Consider the following 17,322-nt stretch of genomic DNA (forward strand, 5'->3'; position numbering starts at 1 on the left):
CGTATATTTACCTGATAATGACCAGTGCTTCAGGCTCTCATATAAACTATGTAATTATTTGGATTTGTATTTAATTGGGATATTTAATATCAGTAGAAGTAGACTTTAAAAGGAATAGAGGTGTTCCTATTAGCCTCCTTAACCAATTCTGTGCTAGGACAGCACACTGCTGTTCCTTATTCCAAACACAGGCTTGGAAGCTGCTTTTTCAGTAGAACTTGAATTCCAAGTGGTATCTGGAAAAAAAATTGTAAGAAAAATTATAGCAAATAAAACTAAAAATGCCTCTAAGTATCCTCACCATGACTTAATTTAGAAGAAAATTATTACAGTCCCCACAAAAGACAACTCTCATTCTAAAAATCTGACGTTCAATTTAAATTCTAGAACTGTTTTTCAAATTTTTGAGGAAACTGATGTATTTCTTGTCTATTTGTAAAAATAGTCCTGTTTTTCAATTTCTTTTGTTGCTGCTCTTATTTAACTCTCTGTTAAATAAGACCTTACTATTTATTCATGTACCAAAAATGCTTTTCAAAAGGCAACTGGATTTTCTTGATTTTGTTCTTTGAAAATGTTTCACATCTAAGAAACTTCTTCAGAAGCGATGATGATTGAGAATCTCCATAGACTTTTATTCCTGTATTTCCTACAGAACTGCTCTCTTTTTAGGGATAGTTTTGTGAGCATTACAACACTTGGTTACCATCTAGTCATCCTTACATCCTGCTCTGAAGGTTTGGCTGTGGGCAAACAAACCCACCATCAAGAAACCACACTTACAGTACAGTTTGATCATCCTCTTTTGGAATAACATCCCAAAATTGAAATTGAAATTGAAATTTTTTGGAAGCATTTGCAATAAGGTCACTTTTTCCCTTTTGACTCAGCTCATGTTTAACATAACTGGGATTTCCATATATTATTCTCATTTTTCCCTGAAAGATTTGGATTCAGACAGCTGTTTTCCTCTTTTAGGAAGAGACCCAAAGTCCTCGTGATGTGGAACTGAAGGAGCTAAAGGAGAGCTTACAGGACACACAACCGGTTGGCACATTGGTTGATGTTTGTAAAACGCTGGATCAGGTAAGCTTACGTTCAGATTAGTATTTTATTACTGTTAGATTTTTATCCCACCCTTTAAAAATTGATTTTGATCCATTAAAGGCAGTGAACATCCCAATTATCTTGTCTCCTATTTTCCTCACCACAAAAAGTTTGTGAGGTGGATTGGACTGAGAAAGAATAACTGGCCTAAGGTCATTCATCCAGTTTTGATGACGAAGGAAGGCCCAGATTCACAATCTTCTGGTATCTAGGCCAGCTCCTCAATTACTACACCAAACCATCTCTTTTTATCTGTATTATAAAATATGTGATATAATGCAGATATAATAATGTCCCCATTAGTTTTGCAGAATCCAGACTGTTTAGAAAAGCCAAAATATGTTGGGATTAAATTAATGTTGTATAGTTCCTATTAATACTTTCTCTTTCCCTGCTTTATGTCTGTTCTCGTTGATGTCCTTCTCCATCCATGATCTTGTGTCTTGGTGGCTTCTTTCCTCCCTGACAGGCAAAAGGAGTCCTCAAATTCATCGAAGCAATTTCTGAGAAGACCCTGAGAAGCACTGTGGCTTTAACAGCAGCTAGAGGGCGTGGGAAATCGGCTGCTTTGGGATTGGCAATAGCGGGAGCAGTGGCTTTTGGGTAAGTTTTTCCTAGATATTCCAAGAGGGGTTCTGATCACAAAGCAACCGCTGACATGCCTATTCATGATACATAGCTATAAAGTTCAAAGCAAAAAAAAAAAACTTTTGATATGCTGTATATCATTCCTTTTGGCCAAGTGCAAAAAGGTAATATACTCCAATAATGCATGTCAGTGATACTGTCCCTTTGGTCTCCAGTAGGTAGCAGCATCTAACCAACCTTGACTGATCTTAGCATACAGTAGTTAAGTAGTATCAGACCTAGTTAATATTTAGTGGGAAACCCCCAGGAAATTCCAGGGAGACGGGGAAGCTGGCATAACTTCTCAGAAGGACGCACTAGCAAACTCTTCGGGTTTTGTGTCAAGAAAATAACATGGATGTACCTGTACTGTACAGTCACAACTTATTTCAAACTTTTCTTTTAAGGAAGAGCTTAATATTGTCTGCTCATATCTGAATCTGATTTTTAATTGGACAATTTTATTCCAATTACTCATTCAACAAATTGCTACAATGAGGATTTTCTTTTCTTTTATTACTGTCAGCCTAAAATACAAGTGAATTTCAGTAGTATAAGTTTTCACTGAGGTGTAGAATGCAATCCATGGATTATTTTATTTCAATTTGCAAATAGTAGGTTACAATGGGTACCTTATCAGGTTTTGACACAGTGGTCCAATCTTAAATCGTGTTATTAGGACAAATTTGTTGCGCCACTGAGCTGCTTCTGCACTATTATATATTTGTACATACACATTTGTTCATTCAAATATCACTCCAAAGATTGTGGTCAGTCTACAGTGTTAAGTAATAATTATTTTTTCTTCCTTTCAAATAAAAAATCCTAACAACCCTCCTCCAAAAATATGAAAAACAATAGTCATAAATATGCTGTAAGAGAATTATTGTTACAATAACTGGCAGGCTGTAATGTTGTTGTTCGGTCATTAAGCTGAGTATGACTCTTCATGACCCCATGGACCATAGCACACCACGCCCCTCGTGTCCTCTACTGTCTCCCCGAGTCTGATCAAACTCATGCCAACTGTCTAATATGTCAGGAAAGATTGAAGGCGAAAGGAAAGAAGAGGGGACGGCAGAGGATGGGATGGTTATCTCATCCTCTGCCATTCCCCCCCCTTCTCTCCTTTCGCCTTCAATCTTTCCTGACTACCAGGGGGAAGGAAGAAAAAGGAAAAAGAAAATGGAGTCCTCTCTTCTCATTTGGTGTCCAAAGTATTTGAGCTTCAGCTTCTGTATCTGTCATTCCGAAGAAAAGCCTGGATTGACTTTCCTTACGGGACAAAACTGTACATCCTTTTCAAAACTTGAAACATTGTTTTCAAAACTTGAAACATTGTTCTACTGTCTCTTAACAATTGGGGCACTGTATCATAAGTCATATTTTTAATTGTTTCATTGGTTTCAATGGGGATACGCTAGAAATTGTTTCTGACATTATAATAGAGGGGGGGGGGGGAAGTTGTAGCATCTGTTCTTGTCTTTTCTTTTTTACAGCTATTCCAACATTTTTGTCACATCTCCAAGTCCAGATAATCTTCACACCCTCTTTGAATTTGTATTTAAAGGCTTTGATGCTCTACAGTACCAGGTAAGATGAAGCCATATTGTGGAGACCCTGGTGCTCTCTGAGCTGGACTGTTTGCTTGCAGATATTTCATTATATGGTAAAAAGATGTCTGCCAACAAACAACCAAGTTGAGAGAGCACCATGGACTCCACAGTTCAACCCTGAGGTACAGATATTCTCTTCTTTTCAAGTGATAATAAAAGAGATGGATGATTTTCATTAGAGTATCTCAGCTTGCCAAGTGTTTTCTCTGCCGTGTTTCTGCCAATTTCTCTCTTACCCCATCTTTGTTTTGTTTGTTTTATGGTAAGTGTGGCTTTAAATCAGTTTTTGACTTTGGGCAGCTGCCTGCACTATAGTCCCTGCAGTTTTCTTGGCACGTTTTGTCAGAATTGGCTTGCCCATTGCCACCTTCTTCCAAGGGTTGAGAGAGAGTGATTAGCCCAAGGTCAATCCCCCAATTTTCACATCCTGGCTTTAGCAAATGGAGAAAATGTTCAGGCAGTAGGCAAGCAACATTTGGGCAGGTTGTGGGAGCTGGTGGGTGAGACTTGTCAAGTTTCTGGGTGGGAAATACAAACACTGCATTTAGGAGTAGCATATTAAAAAAAAACTTGTAGGAAGAAAGAAAACTTGACTTCTGAAAATGCCAGGAAGACTTGTTTGGAGAGATAGGAGCAGATAAATGGAGGGAAGCAACAGTGGAGGAGTTGAGGAAGCAAGAGAATGAGAGTGTTTGTGCACAGACAGCTTGCTAGAGGCTGAGGAGAAAGTGTAACTCGAGTAGATTGTCAGTAATCCAATACCACACAACAGTTTGAAAAGTACCAGGGGATGACTCAGAGAATTTGATCAGGAACATGCAGAGGTTAAAATGAAGCGGAAGTCAAAAAGAAGAATTTGCTGATCACAAAACCGGATGCCATAATTGCTTCTAGCAATGGAAGGCAGTTCCTGCACAGATGAAATCTTCTCCCCACTGAGCGTGCACAGCTGAAGCTTTCCCTGCTCAGCAGTTGCCAAAGATAAGGCATGATAATGAGCTGAAGAAGCTTCTTGGATGAGAAGCAAAATGTCTTCAAAGAAAAACCAGGAAGTCCAATTTGCCTCTTGAAAAAGCACTTTTTGGGGCATGTTAATGAGCAATCTTTTCCACTTTCTCACAAGGCACTTACCTTGCCGTGGTGTAGGATTCCCAGGCCAGCAAAGTTGCCTGGCTTCTTGGCATCCATATGAACTAAAGAAGGATCAGTGTTGGCTGAGAAGGGGCCTGAGAAGGTATTCATATTGGATTCAGTGAAGTTGAATCAGTAGGTTGCAGCATTCAGTGGGATCTGATCTGCCAGCATCTTGAGTCCTGGCTCTGAGGCCCAGAACACCAATTTGCTTTGTGCACAAAGCGGGACTTGAGTTTTCAGTCGCCCGGTACCTATAAACCACTATACCAACTGGGCTCTCCTCCCTGTCTTGGCATGGCATGTTTATGTCATTGATTTTTGATCTTCTCAAGCACAGCAGTCTCCAGATGTGCTAGGCTGCAGACCCCAACTCAATCATCATGAATAGGCTGCTTGTGATTTGTAAATTTCCCAAGATGTGAAATTCTGTTCCACATCACTTTGCTCTTTACTCCAGACAGCTTGCATCCTGTGACAGTACCTCTTAACACCATCAAACAACACCTTTCTCAGGCCACTGGGAAGGATTCATTAGGTAGCTAAAAATGCCAAATCCAGCCTCAACATCTGGCTGGCTGTGCGACCAACCATAATAGTAAGGTATGCCAGTTATTAGGATGGGTAATATTTAATTAATTTTTCATATTGTCCCATTATTATGTCTGTTTTCAGGAACATTTGGATTATGAGATCATTCAGTCTCTCAATCCTGAATTCAGCAAAGCAGTTGTGAGAGTCAATGTGTTTCGAGAACATAGACAGACAATACAGGTATTTACCAATAGTTCGGCCTAGAGAATTGGGCATTTGGGTGTTTTCTTCTAATGTTGCTGTTCTGCTTTGGTTCAACAATGAAAGAAGCCACTTCTGTAGCTTCTAGCAATGCGGGGAGGGCTTCTGAACAGGTCAGGATTGGAAACCACTTTAAGAATAAGGAAGGGTTCATCGACCTGAATGAAAAATGATGGTTCTATTTGTTTTAAATCTGGTTTTCTACCACATGTGAACATGAGCTGCAGAGTATTGTTAGCTAATCCATTTGATTTGCAGGTATAGCTCATTTATTATTACTTTAGATAAAGAGAACGAAGCAAAGTGAGAAATTTAAGGGGCTCTAAAAGAGTTTATTTTATTTTTTGTTGCCGAGACACCCTCAGAAAGGCAGTTTATGATGTCTATCCTTTCCCTTTCCTCCCAGTATATCCATCCTGCCGATGCTGTGAAACTCGGGCAGGCTGAACTTGTGGTAATTGATGAAGCTGCTGCCATTCCCCTTCCTTTGGTAAAGAACCTATTGGGCCCTTATCTGGTCTTCATGGCTTCTACAATCAATGGGTAAGCTTTACTGGCTAAAGTGATCTCCAAAGGATGTTGATCCACTGTTTCTGAAAATTATGAAGTGTACACTTTTTGTTGTTGTTTTTTGAATCTCAGATGGAAAATACTATGCTTCATCTGTTAAGTTACTGAACTCCTTTCTCTAAATATTTTGTACTGGAATTAATATCCAGTGATATAAAACACCTGTCTCTGATGACAGTCAGTTATGGCTGAGTCACACACATGCAGTTGCCATTGGATAATAGAATCAACAAATAATAAACATTCGTGAATGTCTGGCCCATTAGTAATAAGGGATTGTTTTATCTATTTGGCATGGTTATTTTCACATTATTGTTCAAACACACGCACACACACACACACACACACACACAGCTTATGTAAGTAGTTGCAGTTTTAGTGTTAAGAAAAAAATACTAAATATTTGAGTTAAAAGAAAGGTTTTAGAATGTTATTTCGACACTGATTTATTTCAGAATTGGTAATGGTAAAACAAGAGGTGAAGTGTTATTAGGTGTTTGACAGGAGAAGAATAGAAAAAAGAAGCAAAGAATTGACCAGTTGGCATTGCAATCAGGGAACTTTCGAGAGTTTCTTAATTGATTAATTTATTATTGTATCCCAAGTTAGGTCCCCCATTTTCTTTGGAACCAGATTAACACAATTGTTGGGAAAGTTATGAATGATGCATTTTATTTTTTTCTATATTGTGAGATAAACTGACATTTGACTGAAAGGTTGTATTCATTCCAATGTTTTTAAAGAATTTCTGTCCTTTCTCAGTCTTAAAAACAGAACAATAACAAATCTGGCATTTTGTCCCTATGATTTCAAAATTTCCAGAAATATTACATCTTTAGAACAGTATTTGGATTAATCTGCTTATATCATAATTTAAACAGCTGCTATGCTTGTTCTTTTATCTATTCCCATCTGACTGTTCTGTCTGTTGTTTTGAATAGATATGAGGGCACCGGCCGTTCCTTGTCTTTGAAACTGATCCAGCAGTTACGACAAGAGAGTGCACAGGCCCAAGCCAGCGTAACTGCAGAGAACAAAATAACCACTGCAGCTAAACTGTCCTCAGGTATTTCTCTGAAACTAGAACCTCCAAGTACGATCATGGCTGTGTTGCTTAACTGAGCTTTACATTTTTTAAAAGAATATACAGGAGAAAGTAATTGAGGAGAATCACAGGAAACTATCACTTTTCCATGAGCTGTCTTTGCTCTTAGATAACCTTCATGACAATTGAACAGATCTTGGGTGGTGGGTCTGCTTTCTTTTATAGTTGATGGGCTTGTTTTTTCTCTGTTAGATGACAGGTCTCTTGTTTCTTCAAACCCATCAGCTATTGAGGTTACGGTTCCACACATTACTGATGTAATGTAGATGAGTTAGAATGTAGATGATTTTTGACTTGTCAGATTGTGCATGCCCAGGCATTGTGGTTTGTGACCCAAAGAGTTTATGGTTTAGCATATTGTATCAAACCAATCAATTGTGGATTAGTTAAATTATCTCTTAAAAACTGTGACTTAACACAATCCGTCATTAGGTTAAAGCATAAAAAGTTATAATGTGCCACTTAAGGCTTAGAATAAGGCTAGGAATAATTCTACAGAATATAAGTAGTTCTTGACTTACGACCACAATTGAGGCCAAAATTTCTGTTGCTAACACTTAACATTTGTTAAGTGAATTTGGCCCTATTTTACAATCTTTCTTGTCACAGTTGCTAAGCGAATCCCTGCAGTTGTTAAGCTAGTAACATGGTTGTTAAATGAATCTGACTTTCCAATTGACCTGGACATGATCACATGACCCTGGGACATATATATGAGTCAGTTGTCAAGCATCCAAATTTCATTCATGTGACCATGGGGATGCTATAATGATTGTAAGTGTGGAAAATGGCCACTTTTTTCAGTGCTGCTGCAACTTTGAACTGTTGTAAGATGAGGACTACCTGCACCAGCTACAGATCTTGTTTTTCTGACCACTTTTTTTTCTTTTCCCAACAAAAGAGATGTTTAGATCTTTGTGTATGTGACCTTTTGTATATCATCTCTCCCCAGCCCGTACATTGCATGAAGTCTCGCTTCAGGAATCCATTAGATATGCTCCTGGAGATCCAGTGGAAAAGTGGCTGAACGATTTGCTATGCTTGGATTGTCTCAACATCACGAGAATTATATCTGGTTGTCCATTGCCTGAAACCTGTGATTTGTATCCTTGTGCTAGTTCTCAAACTTAAGTGCAGCTATTGTGGTCATATCTATATTCCCATCACACTGTTCCCGTTTAGGAAAAACATTATGCAAAGGATAGAAAAGGAGCAAGAAGTAGTAAATGAAAGAAATTGAATAACACGAAGTAAGAAAAATAAAAGAAGCGGTAGCTATAACTATTCACAGTACCATTCACCGTAACTCTTCCTACATTTTTGTTCTTGGTTCCACATCTTCCATATGTGAATTCATTAGTTACCTTTTGTTCTTTAAACTCCTCACTTCTTTTTAAAAAAATGTGACCTTTTTTTGTGTTTTGATCCTTCATTTTTGCATTTAGCTCATTTGTTCAACACTTATTCATTCTTGATTCTGCCTTTTGTTTTATCGCCTACACTACTTCGATGTCCCATTGCCATTGCATTCAACTCTTATGCTTCTCCTGACATACCCAGTCCCTCATTTCCATGCAGCAAAGTAAATGCACTCTTAGCTCATTCATTTTGGGGCAACAAGCTTCATAGTACCTACTACCTTTCTACCAATATTTGCAGATCTTAAAAATCTACACAGACTTAGAAACACAATTGGTAACAATAGCTATTTACTTCCTCTGCTTTTCACTGCCTATGAAATGTGTTGGACATTAGCAAATGTGTTTGGACAATGGCAATCTGTCATCATTGAAGAAAATTTTGGCTTCCTTCTAGCTTTCAAAGACAAATAAGGAATTTGTCACTTAACTCAAGGATGACCCTCAGATACTATGTGAACAGAGACACTCTGTTCTGTTATCACAGAGCATCAGAAACTTTTCTTCAGAGATTGATGTCCCTGTATGTGGCTTCTCACTACAAGGTTAGTGATTATGTGTTATTTTCAGCTTGGACTTAGAAGAAAAATGGTGAGGTCACTCTTTCCTCCTCCTCTTCTCCCCCTCCTCCTCCTCCTCCTCCTCTCCAAGATTGGACTGAAATAACTGTCCCCTGGTTTCTAGCCTAATACCTTCACCAGTCCTTGCACTTAACAACTATCACAGTGTCCCAAGAGCCAAATAATCAGAATTTGAGTGTGTATTTATGATGGTTGTAGCATTCTGGGATCACCATTTGCAACCTTCCCAGGGAGCTTCTGAGAGGCAGAGTAAATGAGAGAAGCCAGATTTGCTTAACAACAGCATGACTCATCTGATGGCCGCATCAGGTAGCAACGGAAGTTCTAATCCCAACTGTGGTCATACATTAAGAGCTACCTGTATATGATTCTAGGAAATAAAGTTTGCTAAGATTTGAAAGAAGAATGCATAATAAAGATAATGTTAAATATGGAGGCCACATTGGGTCATACAGGAACATACAGCATGATTTTTTTGTCGGCTTCCGGCTTATGGGAATGAATTGAGAATAATAGAGTGTTACAAAGTCATGGGGCTTTGAATAAAGAAAATCTCATTCAAAGTCATGGGGCTTTGAATAAAGAAAGTCTCATTCAAAGTCATGGGGCTTTGAATAAAGAAAGTATCACTTTGAATAAAGAAAGTATCATAACCGATACCCTGAATTAATGAAGCATGCTTGAATGACCGAGATCTAATTCTCTAACATGGTTGCAACCTTCCAGAATTCTCCTAATGACCTCCAGATGCTTTCGGATGCTCCAGCCCATCATCTCTTTTGCCTTTTGCCACCAGTGCCACCTACTCAAAATTCCTTGCCTGAAGTCCTTGCTGTGGTCCAGGTAAGAAGGATGTTTTCAAGTAACCGAAGTAATTAATTTGATCAGACAAGAAGCAGAACTAGAGAAATCAATAAATAAAGACTGTGAATCTTTCTCTAGGGAATTTGTATCTTTTCTTCAATTGGTTCCAGGGAAGAAATTTGTCATGTTATCCATCGTGTGAGCAAAGAATTGGGAATCTGTTTTAGCTTCAGTGTTTCAGAGTTAAAACCAAAGCATATATGTTAGTGATTTCTCAATTAAGGTAGACTTTCATTAATACTTTTGGAATTGTAAAACATGTCAGAATCAAAACTCTTGTTACCAACAATTTCTACCTCTGTTTTGAGGGAACAGAGTAGGTCAGGAGATTGGATTAGTCTTTCTAGTTACTAATAGAAAATTATAGCACTTCCTGTACTCTTTTTATTAATCTATACCTTCTGGTACTTCTGTTACTATTTTAAGTAATCTATACCTGATACACAATTTTGGTTAAAAAAAATGCTACATAATGTACCACTGAAGAACTGAAACTTATCTTCCCTTTATTCCTGCAGGTATGTTTGGAGGGTGAGATATCACGACAATCTATTATGAACAGCCTGTCTAGAGGGAAAAAAGCCTCAGGAGATCTCATTCCGTGGAACATCTCAGAGCAGGTAATGGATATTGTCCTTAAATCTAAATTGTTTTTTTAAAAACATATTAAATATCACATAGCTTGTCTTGGTTCCTCCTAATGTATATATTGTAAGCCAGGGGTCTCCAACCTTGGCAACTTTAAGCCTGGAGGACTTCAACTCCCAGAATTCCCCAGCCAGATCCCTGTTGTAAGCAGAAGTGCTAAGTTTATAATTAAGGAAGTTGAACTAAGAACCCGATACACTGAACAATGCGATGCATTTTATCAGATTGCTGTCTCTATGTTACCACTTCTATATCTTATCACTGTATTTTCTTTTATCTATGTTGTCCTGGAATTGGATCATATAATTTCTTTTTCTTTTCTTGATATGGTTGTAAGACTAATCAGTTAAGAAATTATTAATGTTGAATACTTTCCCATTAAAAATCATTTATTCATTACTTCCTCCCTTTTTATTGGTAGTTCCAAGATCCTGATTTTGGGAGCCTTTCTGGTGGAAGAATTGTACGCATTGCAGTCCATCCTGATTATCAAGCGGTAAATTTATTTTAAATTTGACCAAAATACACCTTAGTGATAATTGATGAAACATTATTTCAGTTAAAATAATTGCAAAGTATATGTAAATGACTGATTTGCAAGATTTGTTAAAACAGTCTTAGAGCTGAGGATCAAACTTAAATCTTAATTGATTTCTTTTTCTTTTTTACATTATGAATACCATCAGTTAATATTAGTTTCCTTTTTTATTTTATCCAATTTGAGCATGATTTGCCATTCTGTTTATATCTTCAGTTAATGTACCTTTGGATGCTAGGCCTTGCCTAAATTCTCCATTGAATTATAAAATGTGCCTTTTTTTGACAAAATAATAATGGTCTAATCATATTTATAAATCAGTTTTAAAGCAGGATACATGTGGACTGCCTGCATTTGTTTACAGGGTTATTTTTCATGGTTCCTCTATTGTTAGATAAATTGACTTAAATGCTAACAATTTAACTGCATAACATGAAATGGAAATCTAGTTCTGTTTAGTCTGGAGATATATGTTTTCTTTTCTCTTTGTTAAATATATATATATATAATGTAACCATTTAAAACTGAACTATACCAGCTATTATGGTGCTCTCAACTGGCATTGGAGAGACCCAGATTTATTAATCTACTGTTTATTACTGCAAAGATTGAAAATGTTTTATTTTAAGAAGGAAAAGAAAAAAGATAATTATTAAAGGATTCTGATTAATTGAGTATGTGTCATCAACTCAGTTTCATCTTCTGGTGACCACATAGGTTTTTCTCCACAACAATTTGTCCCTAACTTGGTCCTTCAGTTTGCAAGTCTGATTGTACTATTCTTCCTTTCCTTCTTATAATTCAGTGAATTAGGGAGTTATCAATCTGAGCTGCTTTTGAAATTATCTTGATGTTCTGGGCTTTAAAAATGCTTTAGCCCCTCTTGCCTTGATCTCTGTCAAGATCATCTTACTTTCTATAACCACGCATACTCATGAAAGTCTGTTTTAAATACTATCACAACAATTAACCACCCTGTGCAATAACTGATAAAGTAAAACACTTAAGAGTCAGAGCCTTTTAAGCACCTTCCTCTAATGCGCTTTCTTCTCAATCTTCCTTGAATTTGGTAGATGGGTTATGGTAGTCGAGCTTTGCGTTTGCTCCAGATGTATTATGAAGGCAAATTTCCTTGTTTGGAAGAAAAGGTTATTCAGAAGCCAAGAGAAATTGCTACTGTGAGCAGTGAGGTATGAAGTCTTCTATATGGGTGCTGGTATCAAGTTGGCACAGAGCTTCATTGGAGTTCTTTAATTGCCTATCCGAGCAGCAGTGAATAAGCAAATTTCAAGCTATAATTTATCAATAAGAGAGAATATTAGTAGCTCAGGGTGGAAACTGTGGGGTCCTTGATGGCTCTTTGAGCTTGGGTGTTGCTCAAAGATCACCAATAACCCCCACAAACTATTATTTGTCTCTTCTTCCTCTTTTGTTAAGCTGTTCTCCATTGTTTCAGGCTGTCAGCTTACTAGAAGAAGCTGTGATGCCTCGGAAAGATTTGCCACCTCTGCTTCTCAAGCTGAGTGAGAGGCAAGCCGAGAATCTGGACTACCTTGGTGTCTCTTACGGCTTGACGCCAAGGCTTCTCAAGTAAGCATTTTGCTGTAAATGTGTATTACAATGGGAAAGGTTCATTTTAGTTATTGTGTATTAATGTATTTTTGCCAGACATGATCTTAACAATGGGTCTAACTAAGGCAGGGGTGTCAAACAGGATTACTCCGAGGGCTGGATCAGTATTGTAGTTCTCCTCCATGGGCTGGCTGGGAGAGGGGGTGGAGGAGATGGGACAGACTCCTCCTGCATCACCCTGCTGGCCAAAATGTGGCACAGGGGACCTCATGCGGCCCCTATGTGACCCGTTTTTGGCCTGGATGGCCTCTAGCACCCTGCAGGGAGTGGGTGGGGGGCTCATGCAGCTCCCACGCACCTCATTTTGGCCTAGACAGCCTTTTGCAGCACCCTGCTGATCAAAAGGGGCATGGGGGGACCTTACACAGCCCCCACACGCCTCACTTTTGGTCTGGACAGCCACCTGCAGCACCCTGCTGGCCTAAACAGAGTGTGGAGGGCCTCATGCCTGGCCCCCACGTGCCCGTTTTTGGCCTGGGTGTCCTGCAGCACCCTGTTGGCCAAAACGGGGTGTAAGGGGGTCTCTCACGGCCCCCATGTGCCCCATTTTAGGCCTGGACTGCTTCCTGAAGCACCCTGCCAGCCAAAACGGGGTGCTGGCCGGACCTTTGCTATTTCCAGGCCAGCCCACGGGCCAGGGTTAAGCATCCTGCAGGCTGGATCCAGCCCATGGACCTTGAGTTTGACACCCCTGAAGTAAGGGAACTGACTGTTCTTTAGGATACTTGCTGCTTATGGATTCTATGGAATGTGTGTGTTTTCTATTCTGCAGTTTCTATTGGAAACATAGTATTGCATCGATTTTCTGTTGCAATAATTCTACTTTTTCAATTTTTTCCAATCAAAACAATCTTTTTATTTCAGCCGACAGACATTTTAAAGTTTTTCTCATCCATTTTGGTGACATTGTCCTAACGAGCAGCTTTCCCATATGGCATTTCTGCTTGAGAGAAGAGAAATAAAGAGAATAAAATATTTATGTGAACATCTTGCTTGAGAAAGACAGTATTATGAAGTGTTGGTTGAAAATTTTTAAAGTTTTTAAAGCTAGATATACATGTCCCCCAGTTGGTTTATATTTTACCATATTGCTTGAGGATTTATTTCTAATACAGAATCCAGTATTTAAATTGGAAAAATGACGAACGAACTTTCTCTTGTTCATGGATTAATTTTAATTGTTTTTTTTTCCTCCCAGATTTTGGAAACGGGGTGGATATGTGCCGGTCTATTTGAGACAAACTCCAGTAAGTTTTATTTCATAGTCCAAGGCCATAACAGGACTTCTGTGATTATTTCTTGAATATCAAGAGAGGAGGGGAAATTCTGTTGGCAAATTATTCCTTTTTTCTTTGTCAGAAAATGGCAGAGTAAGTTTTCTTTACTAGACGGGTGGAATAAAAGCTAATAAGAGGAACAAACATGGACATAATCATACACTTGAGTGGTAGGATTACTGGGTGTATAGATCCATCAGATTCAAGATGCTCCAAAGCTCCCCTGTTTATTTCATAGTTCAGAATCTCAGAATACAGTTATTATTAAACATTATTTACGCTTAGTAGTAGTAAAATCTCACATTTGTACTGATTCAAAGTCTGACATAGCCACCAGAAACATGCTCTCATGGTGTTATAAGCCAAATTACAAGGGTTTTACAAGGGTATTTTAAGAAAAGAAATACAGTGTATTTATTAGTTATTTGATCCAAGTGTTCTTTATTTTGCTATTTATCATTCTTTAACCCCATAAATCTTAGGCAAAGAACTCTAAATTCTTTTTTACCCACCCATTTACGGGCTGGTGAGATATAGCCAAGGGGAAGTTTTTTGGAACAAATCTCCTACTTTAGAAATGGTGATTCATTTATTTCATTAGGGCTTTAAGTAGTGGTGGGGATTATAAGGCAGAGGTTGGGTAGTCATCTGTCAGAGACACTATATGGAGTTGGATGGAATGATTTCTGAGGTTCCTTCCAAACCTTATATTCAATTATAGAATGTGGGCTCTTAATTTAGCTCATTTAATCAAAATGTTTGGTTAATTTAAGCCAGTGCTGACTCCGTTCTCATGGCAAGGAAATATTCTCTTATTCCTGCTAACTTTATTTCTGTTGATAAAAAGAAATACTTTAATTTAAACAAATAGTTGCTATTTGTTGAAAACATAGCGTGCTAATAGCTCCGGTGGCTTTGTGTCCAGAATGATCTGACTGGGGAACACTCATGCATTATGCTGAAGAAGCTGAATGAAGAAGAAGAGAACACAGAGGAGAGCTGGCTCACTGCTTTTTGGAAAGGTGAGTTAATTAAAACATTTTGTGATTGATTCAATAATCCCTTACATCAGGGGTCTCCAACCTTAGCATCTTTAAGACTTGTGGACTTCAACTCCCGGAATTCCTCATTCAGCAAAGCTTTGCTGACTGAGGAATTCTGGGAATTGAAGTCCACATGTCTTAAAGTTACATGCCTTACATGCTTGGGGAAGCTTGGAAAAAATGGCACCATGTCCGTGGTGCTACTTTGAAAGTTTCAGTATAACAGGGAAAGCTGTTGACTAACTTTGACAATCCCGGTTTTCACAATTGATCAGTGAACAAAAGTTGCAAGTTATTTTTTGTTACATCCATGTTTCTAACAAAGGAGAATATTTGTAGCTCCGGGTTGACCTGGGGGATCCTTGGTGCTCTCTGAGCTTGTCTTTTTTTTGCAGATGTTTTCATACCCAAACTAGATAACATCATCAGGGCTAATCCTGATGCACTGATGGATGGTACCTAGTTTGGGAAATGAAATGTCTACAAGAAAATGGGCAAGCTCAGAGAGTACCAAGGATCCCTCATCCATGTTTCTCAACACTGCTGGCTGCAGAATTCTTGGAGTTGAAACTTACAGATGTTAAAATAGCTTAGATTGAGAAATATTGTGTTACATGATAGTCCCTTGTTTTTTTCTCGTTGCTCTACAGATTTCAGGAGGAGATTCTTATCTCTCTTGTCTTACCAGTTCAGCATTTTCTCCCCATCATTAGCTTTGAATATATTACAAAACAGGAATGTCAAACAACAATCCCAACCTGGTAAGTATAAGTATATGCAAGCTCCTGCCAGGGGGTACTTCATAAAACAACTGAAACAAAATCCAGGAGAAAGGTGGCTGTTGAATGAAGAATTTTCATTCTGTTTCTAATAGGCTGAACTTTTAAGCCCTACTCTTTTTTAAAAATTGTGATCCACTTTTCCTTTTCTTTCTTCTTCAATTTTAAGTGCACTCTTATATCCTTCTCTTTTAAAATGAATGAAACTTGGCAATACACTTTAGTAATACTGATTTTGCCTATTTGATTGCATACAAATATTTTTCAAAATAATTCATGCTCCTTAGGCATAAAACACTAGTATTTTTATGTCATGTTAGAGTAACTCTTTGCAATCTGTTCCAAATTAGAAGTAACCTACTAAGTGGTTTTCTACTCCTTAATTCCATGCATGATACATTATCTTGTGTTCTCCCTCCCTAATCTAACACATAATAAATAAAAAAGGATATATAGATTAGCTTTGTCCATGTTAATGTTCTTTAGATGTGTTTCACTTTATCTCCCATGCTTTCTAGATGGCATAATAATCTGCTGTGCTCTGCGAATGGGGTGCAAATGCCTAACTTCTACCCAAAGGAGGCTGGTTGGAGAGTATAAGAGCCAGGGATAAAGGCATGTAGAGTGATGCAGCTTGATTAAAATTAGTGTACACAGTGAGCTACTGATGGTAAATGACCTCAGATTCTATTTTTGCATAACTGTTTTGCTTTTTCTTCTCTTTATCACCAATTTGCTCAGCTCTCAGCCGTAATGAACTAGAAGCAGTCTTCATCCCTTATGACCTGAAGAGGCTAGAGATGTACTCAAGAAACATGGTGGACTATCACTTGATCATGGACATGATCCCAACTATTTCTAGAATGTACTTTCTCAACAACTTTGGAGATATGTCTCTTTCTGCTACTCAGGCTGTACGTACTACTTATCTAGCTACTGTTGAATTAATTGATGACCTTCCAATGGGCCTTCAATTGATAACTTTAATTTTTTTCACTAGCATCTTTTTGCCCTTGATATGTTTCCAAAACGTGTCAAAAGCCCCAAATCTTTATTACACATGTCATTTAATATTCTCTGGAATCCAATGGTAGATTTTGGATGGTTTCATAGTCAGCAGCTTCTTAAGATGAAGTCTAATTAGCTTTGGAGTTATAGGTACAACCAGATATTATTTGGAATCATGAACGCTTCCAGATTTTATATAGTTCCGGTCTCTAAACCAAATAGTTAAATCTCTGAGAAATTTCTGAGCTTAACTATGGATCAAATTCACTTGGACAATAAATTATTGTGAGTAGTGATTCTTCTAGGCAGAGACTTGGTATAATTACCGTTACTAGTAGTTGCTGGAGCCAAAAAAGCAAACACCAAAGGTGTAGGGAGTTTGATTAAATTTATTCACACCTTACTTTCAGATCTTTGGGGACCCAGGCTTAAAGCAAAAACAGCTTCTTTTGAAACTTAAGTCAATCAAACTATTAACTCAGGAAATGAGATGTCAAGCAGTAGCAGTTAATATCCTTTTACTCTTTCTCTTCCCAAGGAACAATATTGACTTGCCAGCCTCAGCTGAGGAAGTGTAGGCAGT

The 17,322-nt window shown here is 38.1% G+C and overlaps 1 protein-coding gene across 1 annotated transcript in view; it reads left to right on the plus strand.

Moving 5' to 3' along the window:
- NAT10 (N-acetyltransferase 10) overlaps nucleotides 1–17,322 on the plus strand; it is a 31,805-nt gene that overhangs the window by 9,521 nt on the left and 4,962 nt on the right. Inside the window, exons 8-24 of the mRNA XM_026706978.2 lie at nucleotides 979–1,086; nucleotides 1,577–1,710; nucleotides 3,234–3,327; nucleotides 5,157–5,255; nucleotides 5,683–5,819; nucleotides 6,788–6,912; nucleotides 7,904–8,054; nucleotides 8,818–8,914; nucleotides 9,677–9,793; nucleotides 10,333–10,434; nucleotides 10,884–10,958; nucleotides 12,074–12,190; nucleotides 12,457–12,590; nucleotides 13,831–13,879; nucleotides 14,835–14,931; nucleotides 15,603–15,713; nucleotides 16,473–16,645. Coding sequence (XP_026562763.1) covers nucleotides 979–1,086; nucleotides 1,577–1,710; nucleotides 3,234–3,327; nucleotides 5,157–5,255; nucleotides 5,683–5,819; nucleotides 6,788–6,912; nucleotides 7,904–8,054; nucleotides 8,818–8,914; nucleotides 9,677–9,793; nucleotides 10,333–10,434; nucleotides 10,884–10,958; nucleotides 12,074–12,190; nucleotides 12,457–12,590; nucleotides 13,831–13,879; nucleotides 14,835–14,931; nucleotides 15,603–15,713; nucleotides 16,473–16,645 — 1,920 coding nt within the window. The remainder of the gene's footprint in view (nucleotides 1–978; nucleotides 1,087–1,576; nucleotides 1,711–3,233; nucleotides 3,328–5,156; nucleotides 5,256–5,682; nucleotides 5,820–6,787; nucleotides 6,913–7,903; nucleotides 8,055–8,817; nucleotides 8,915–9,676; nucleotides 9,794–10,332; nucleotides 10,435–10,883; nucleotides 10,959–12,073; nucleotides 12,191–12,456; nucleotides 12,591–13,830; nucleotides 13,880–14,834; nucleotides 14,932–15,602; nucleotides 15,714–16,472; nucleotides 16,646–17,322) is intronic.

The sequence above is a fragment of the Pseudonaja textilis genome, chromosome 1 (assembly GCF_049901715.1).
Source record: "Pseudonaja textilis isolate UNSWEBS1 chromosome 1, rPseTex1.2, whole genome shotgun sequence".
In the NCBI taxonomy this organism is placed as follows: Eukaryota; Metazoa; Chordata; class Lepidosauria; order Squamata; family Elapidae; genus Pseudonaja; species Pseudonaja textilis.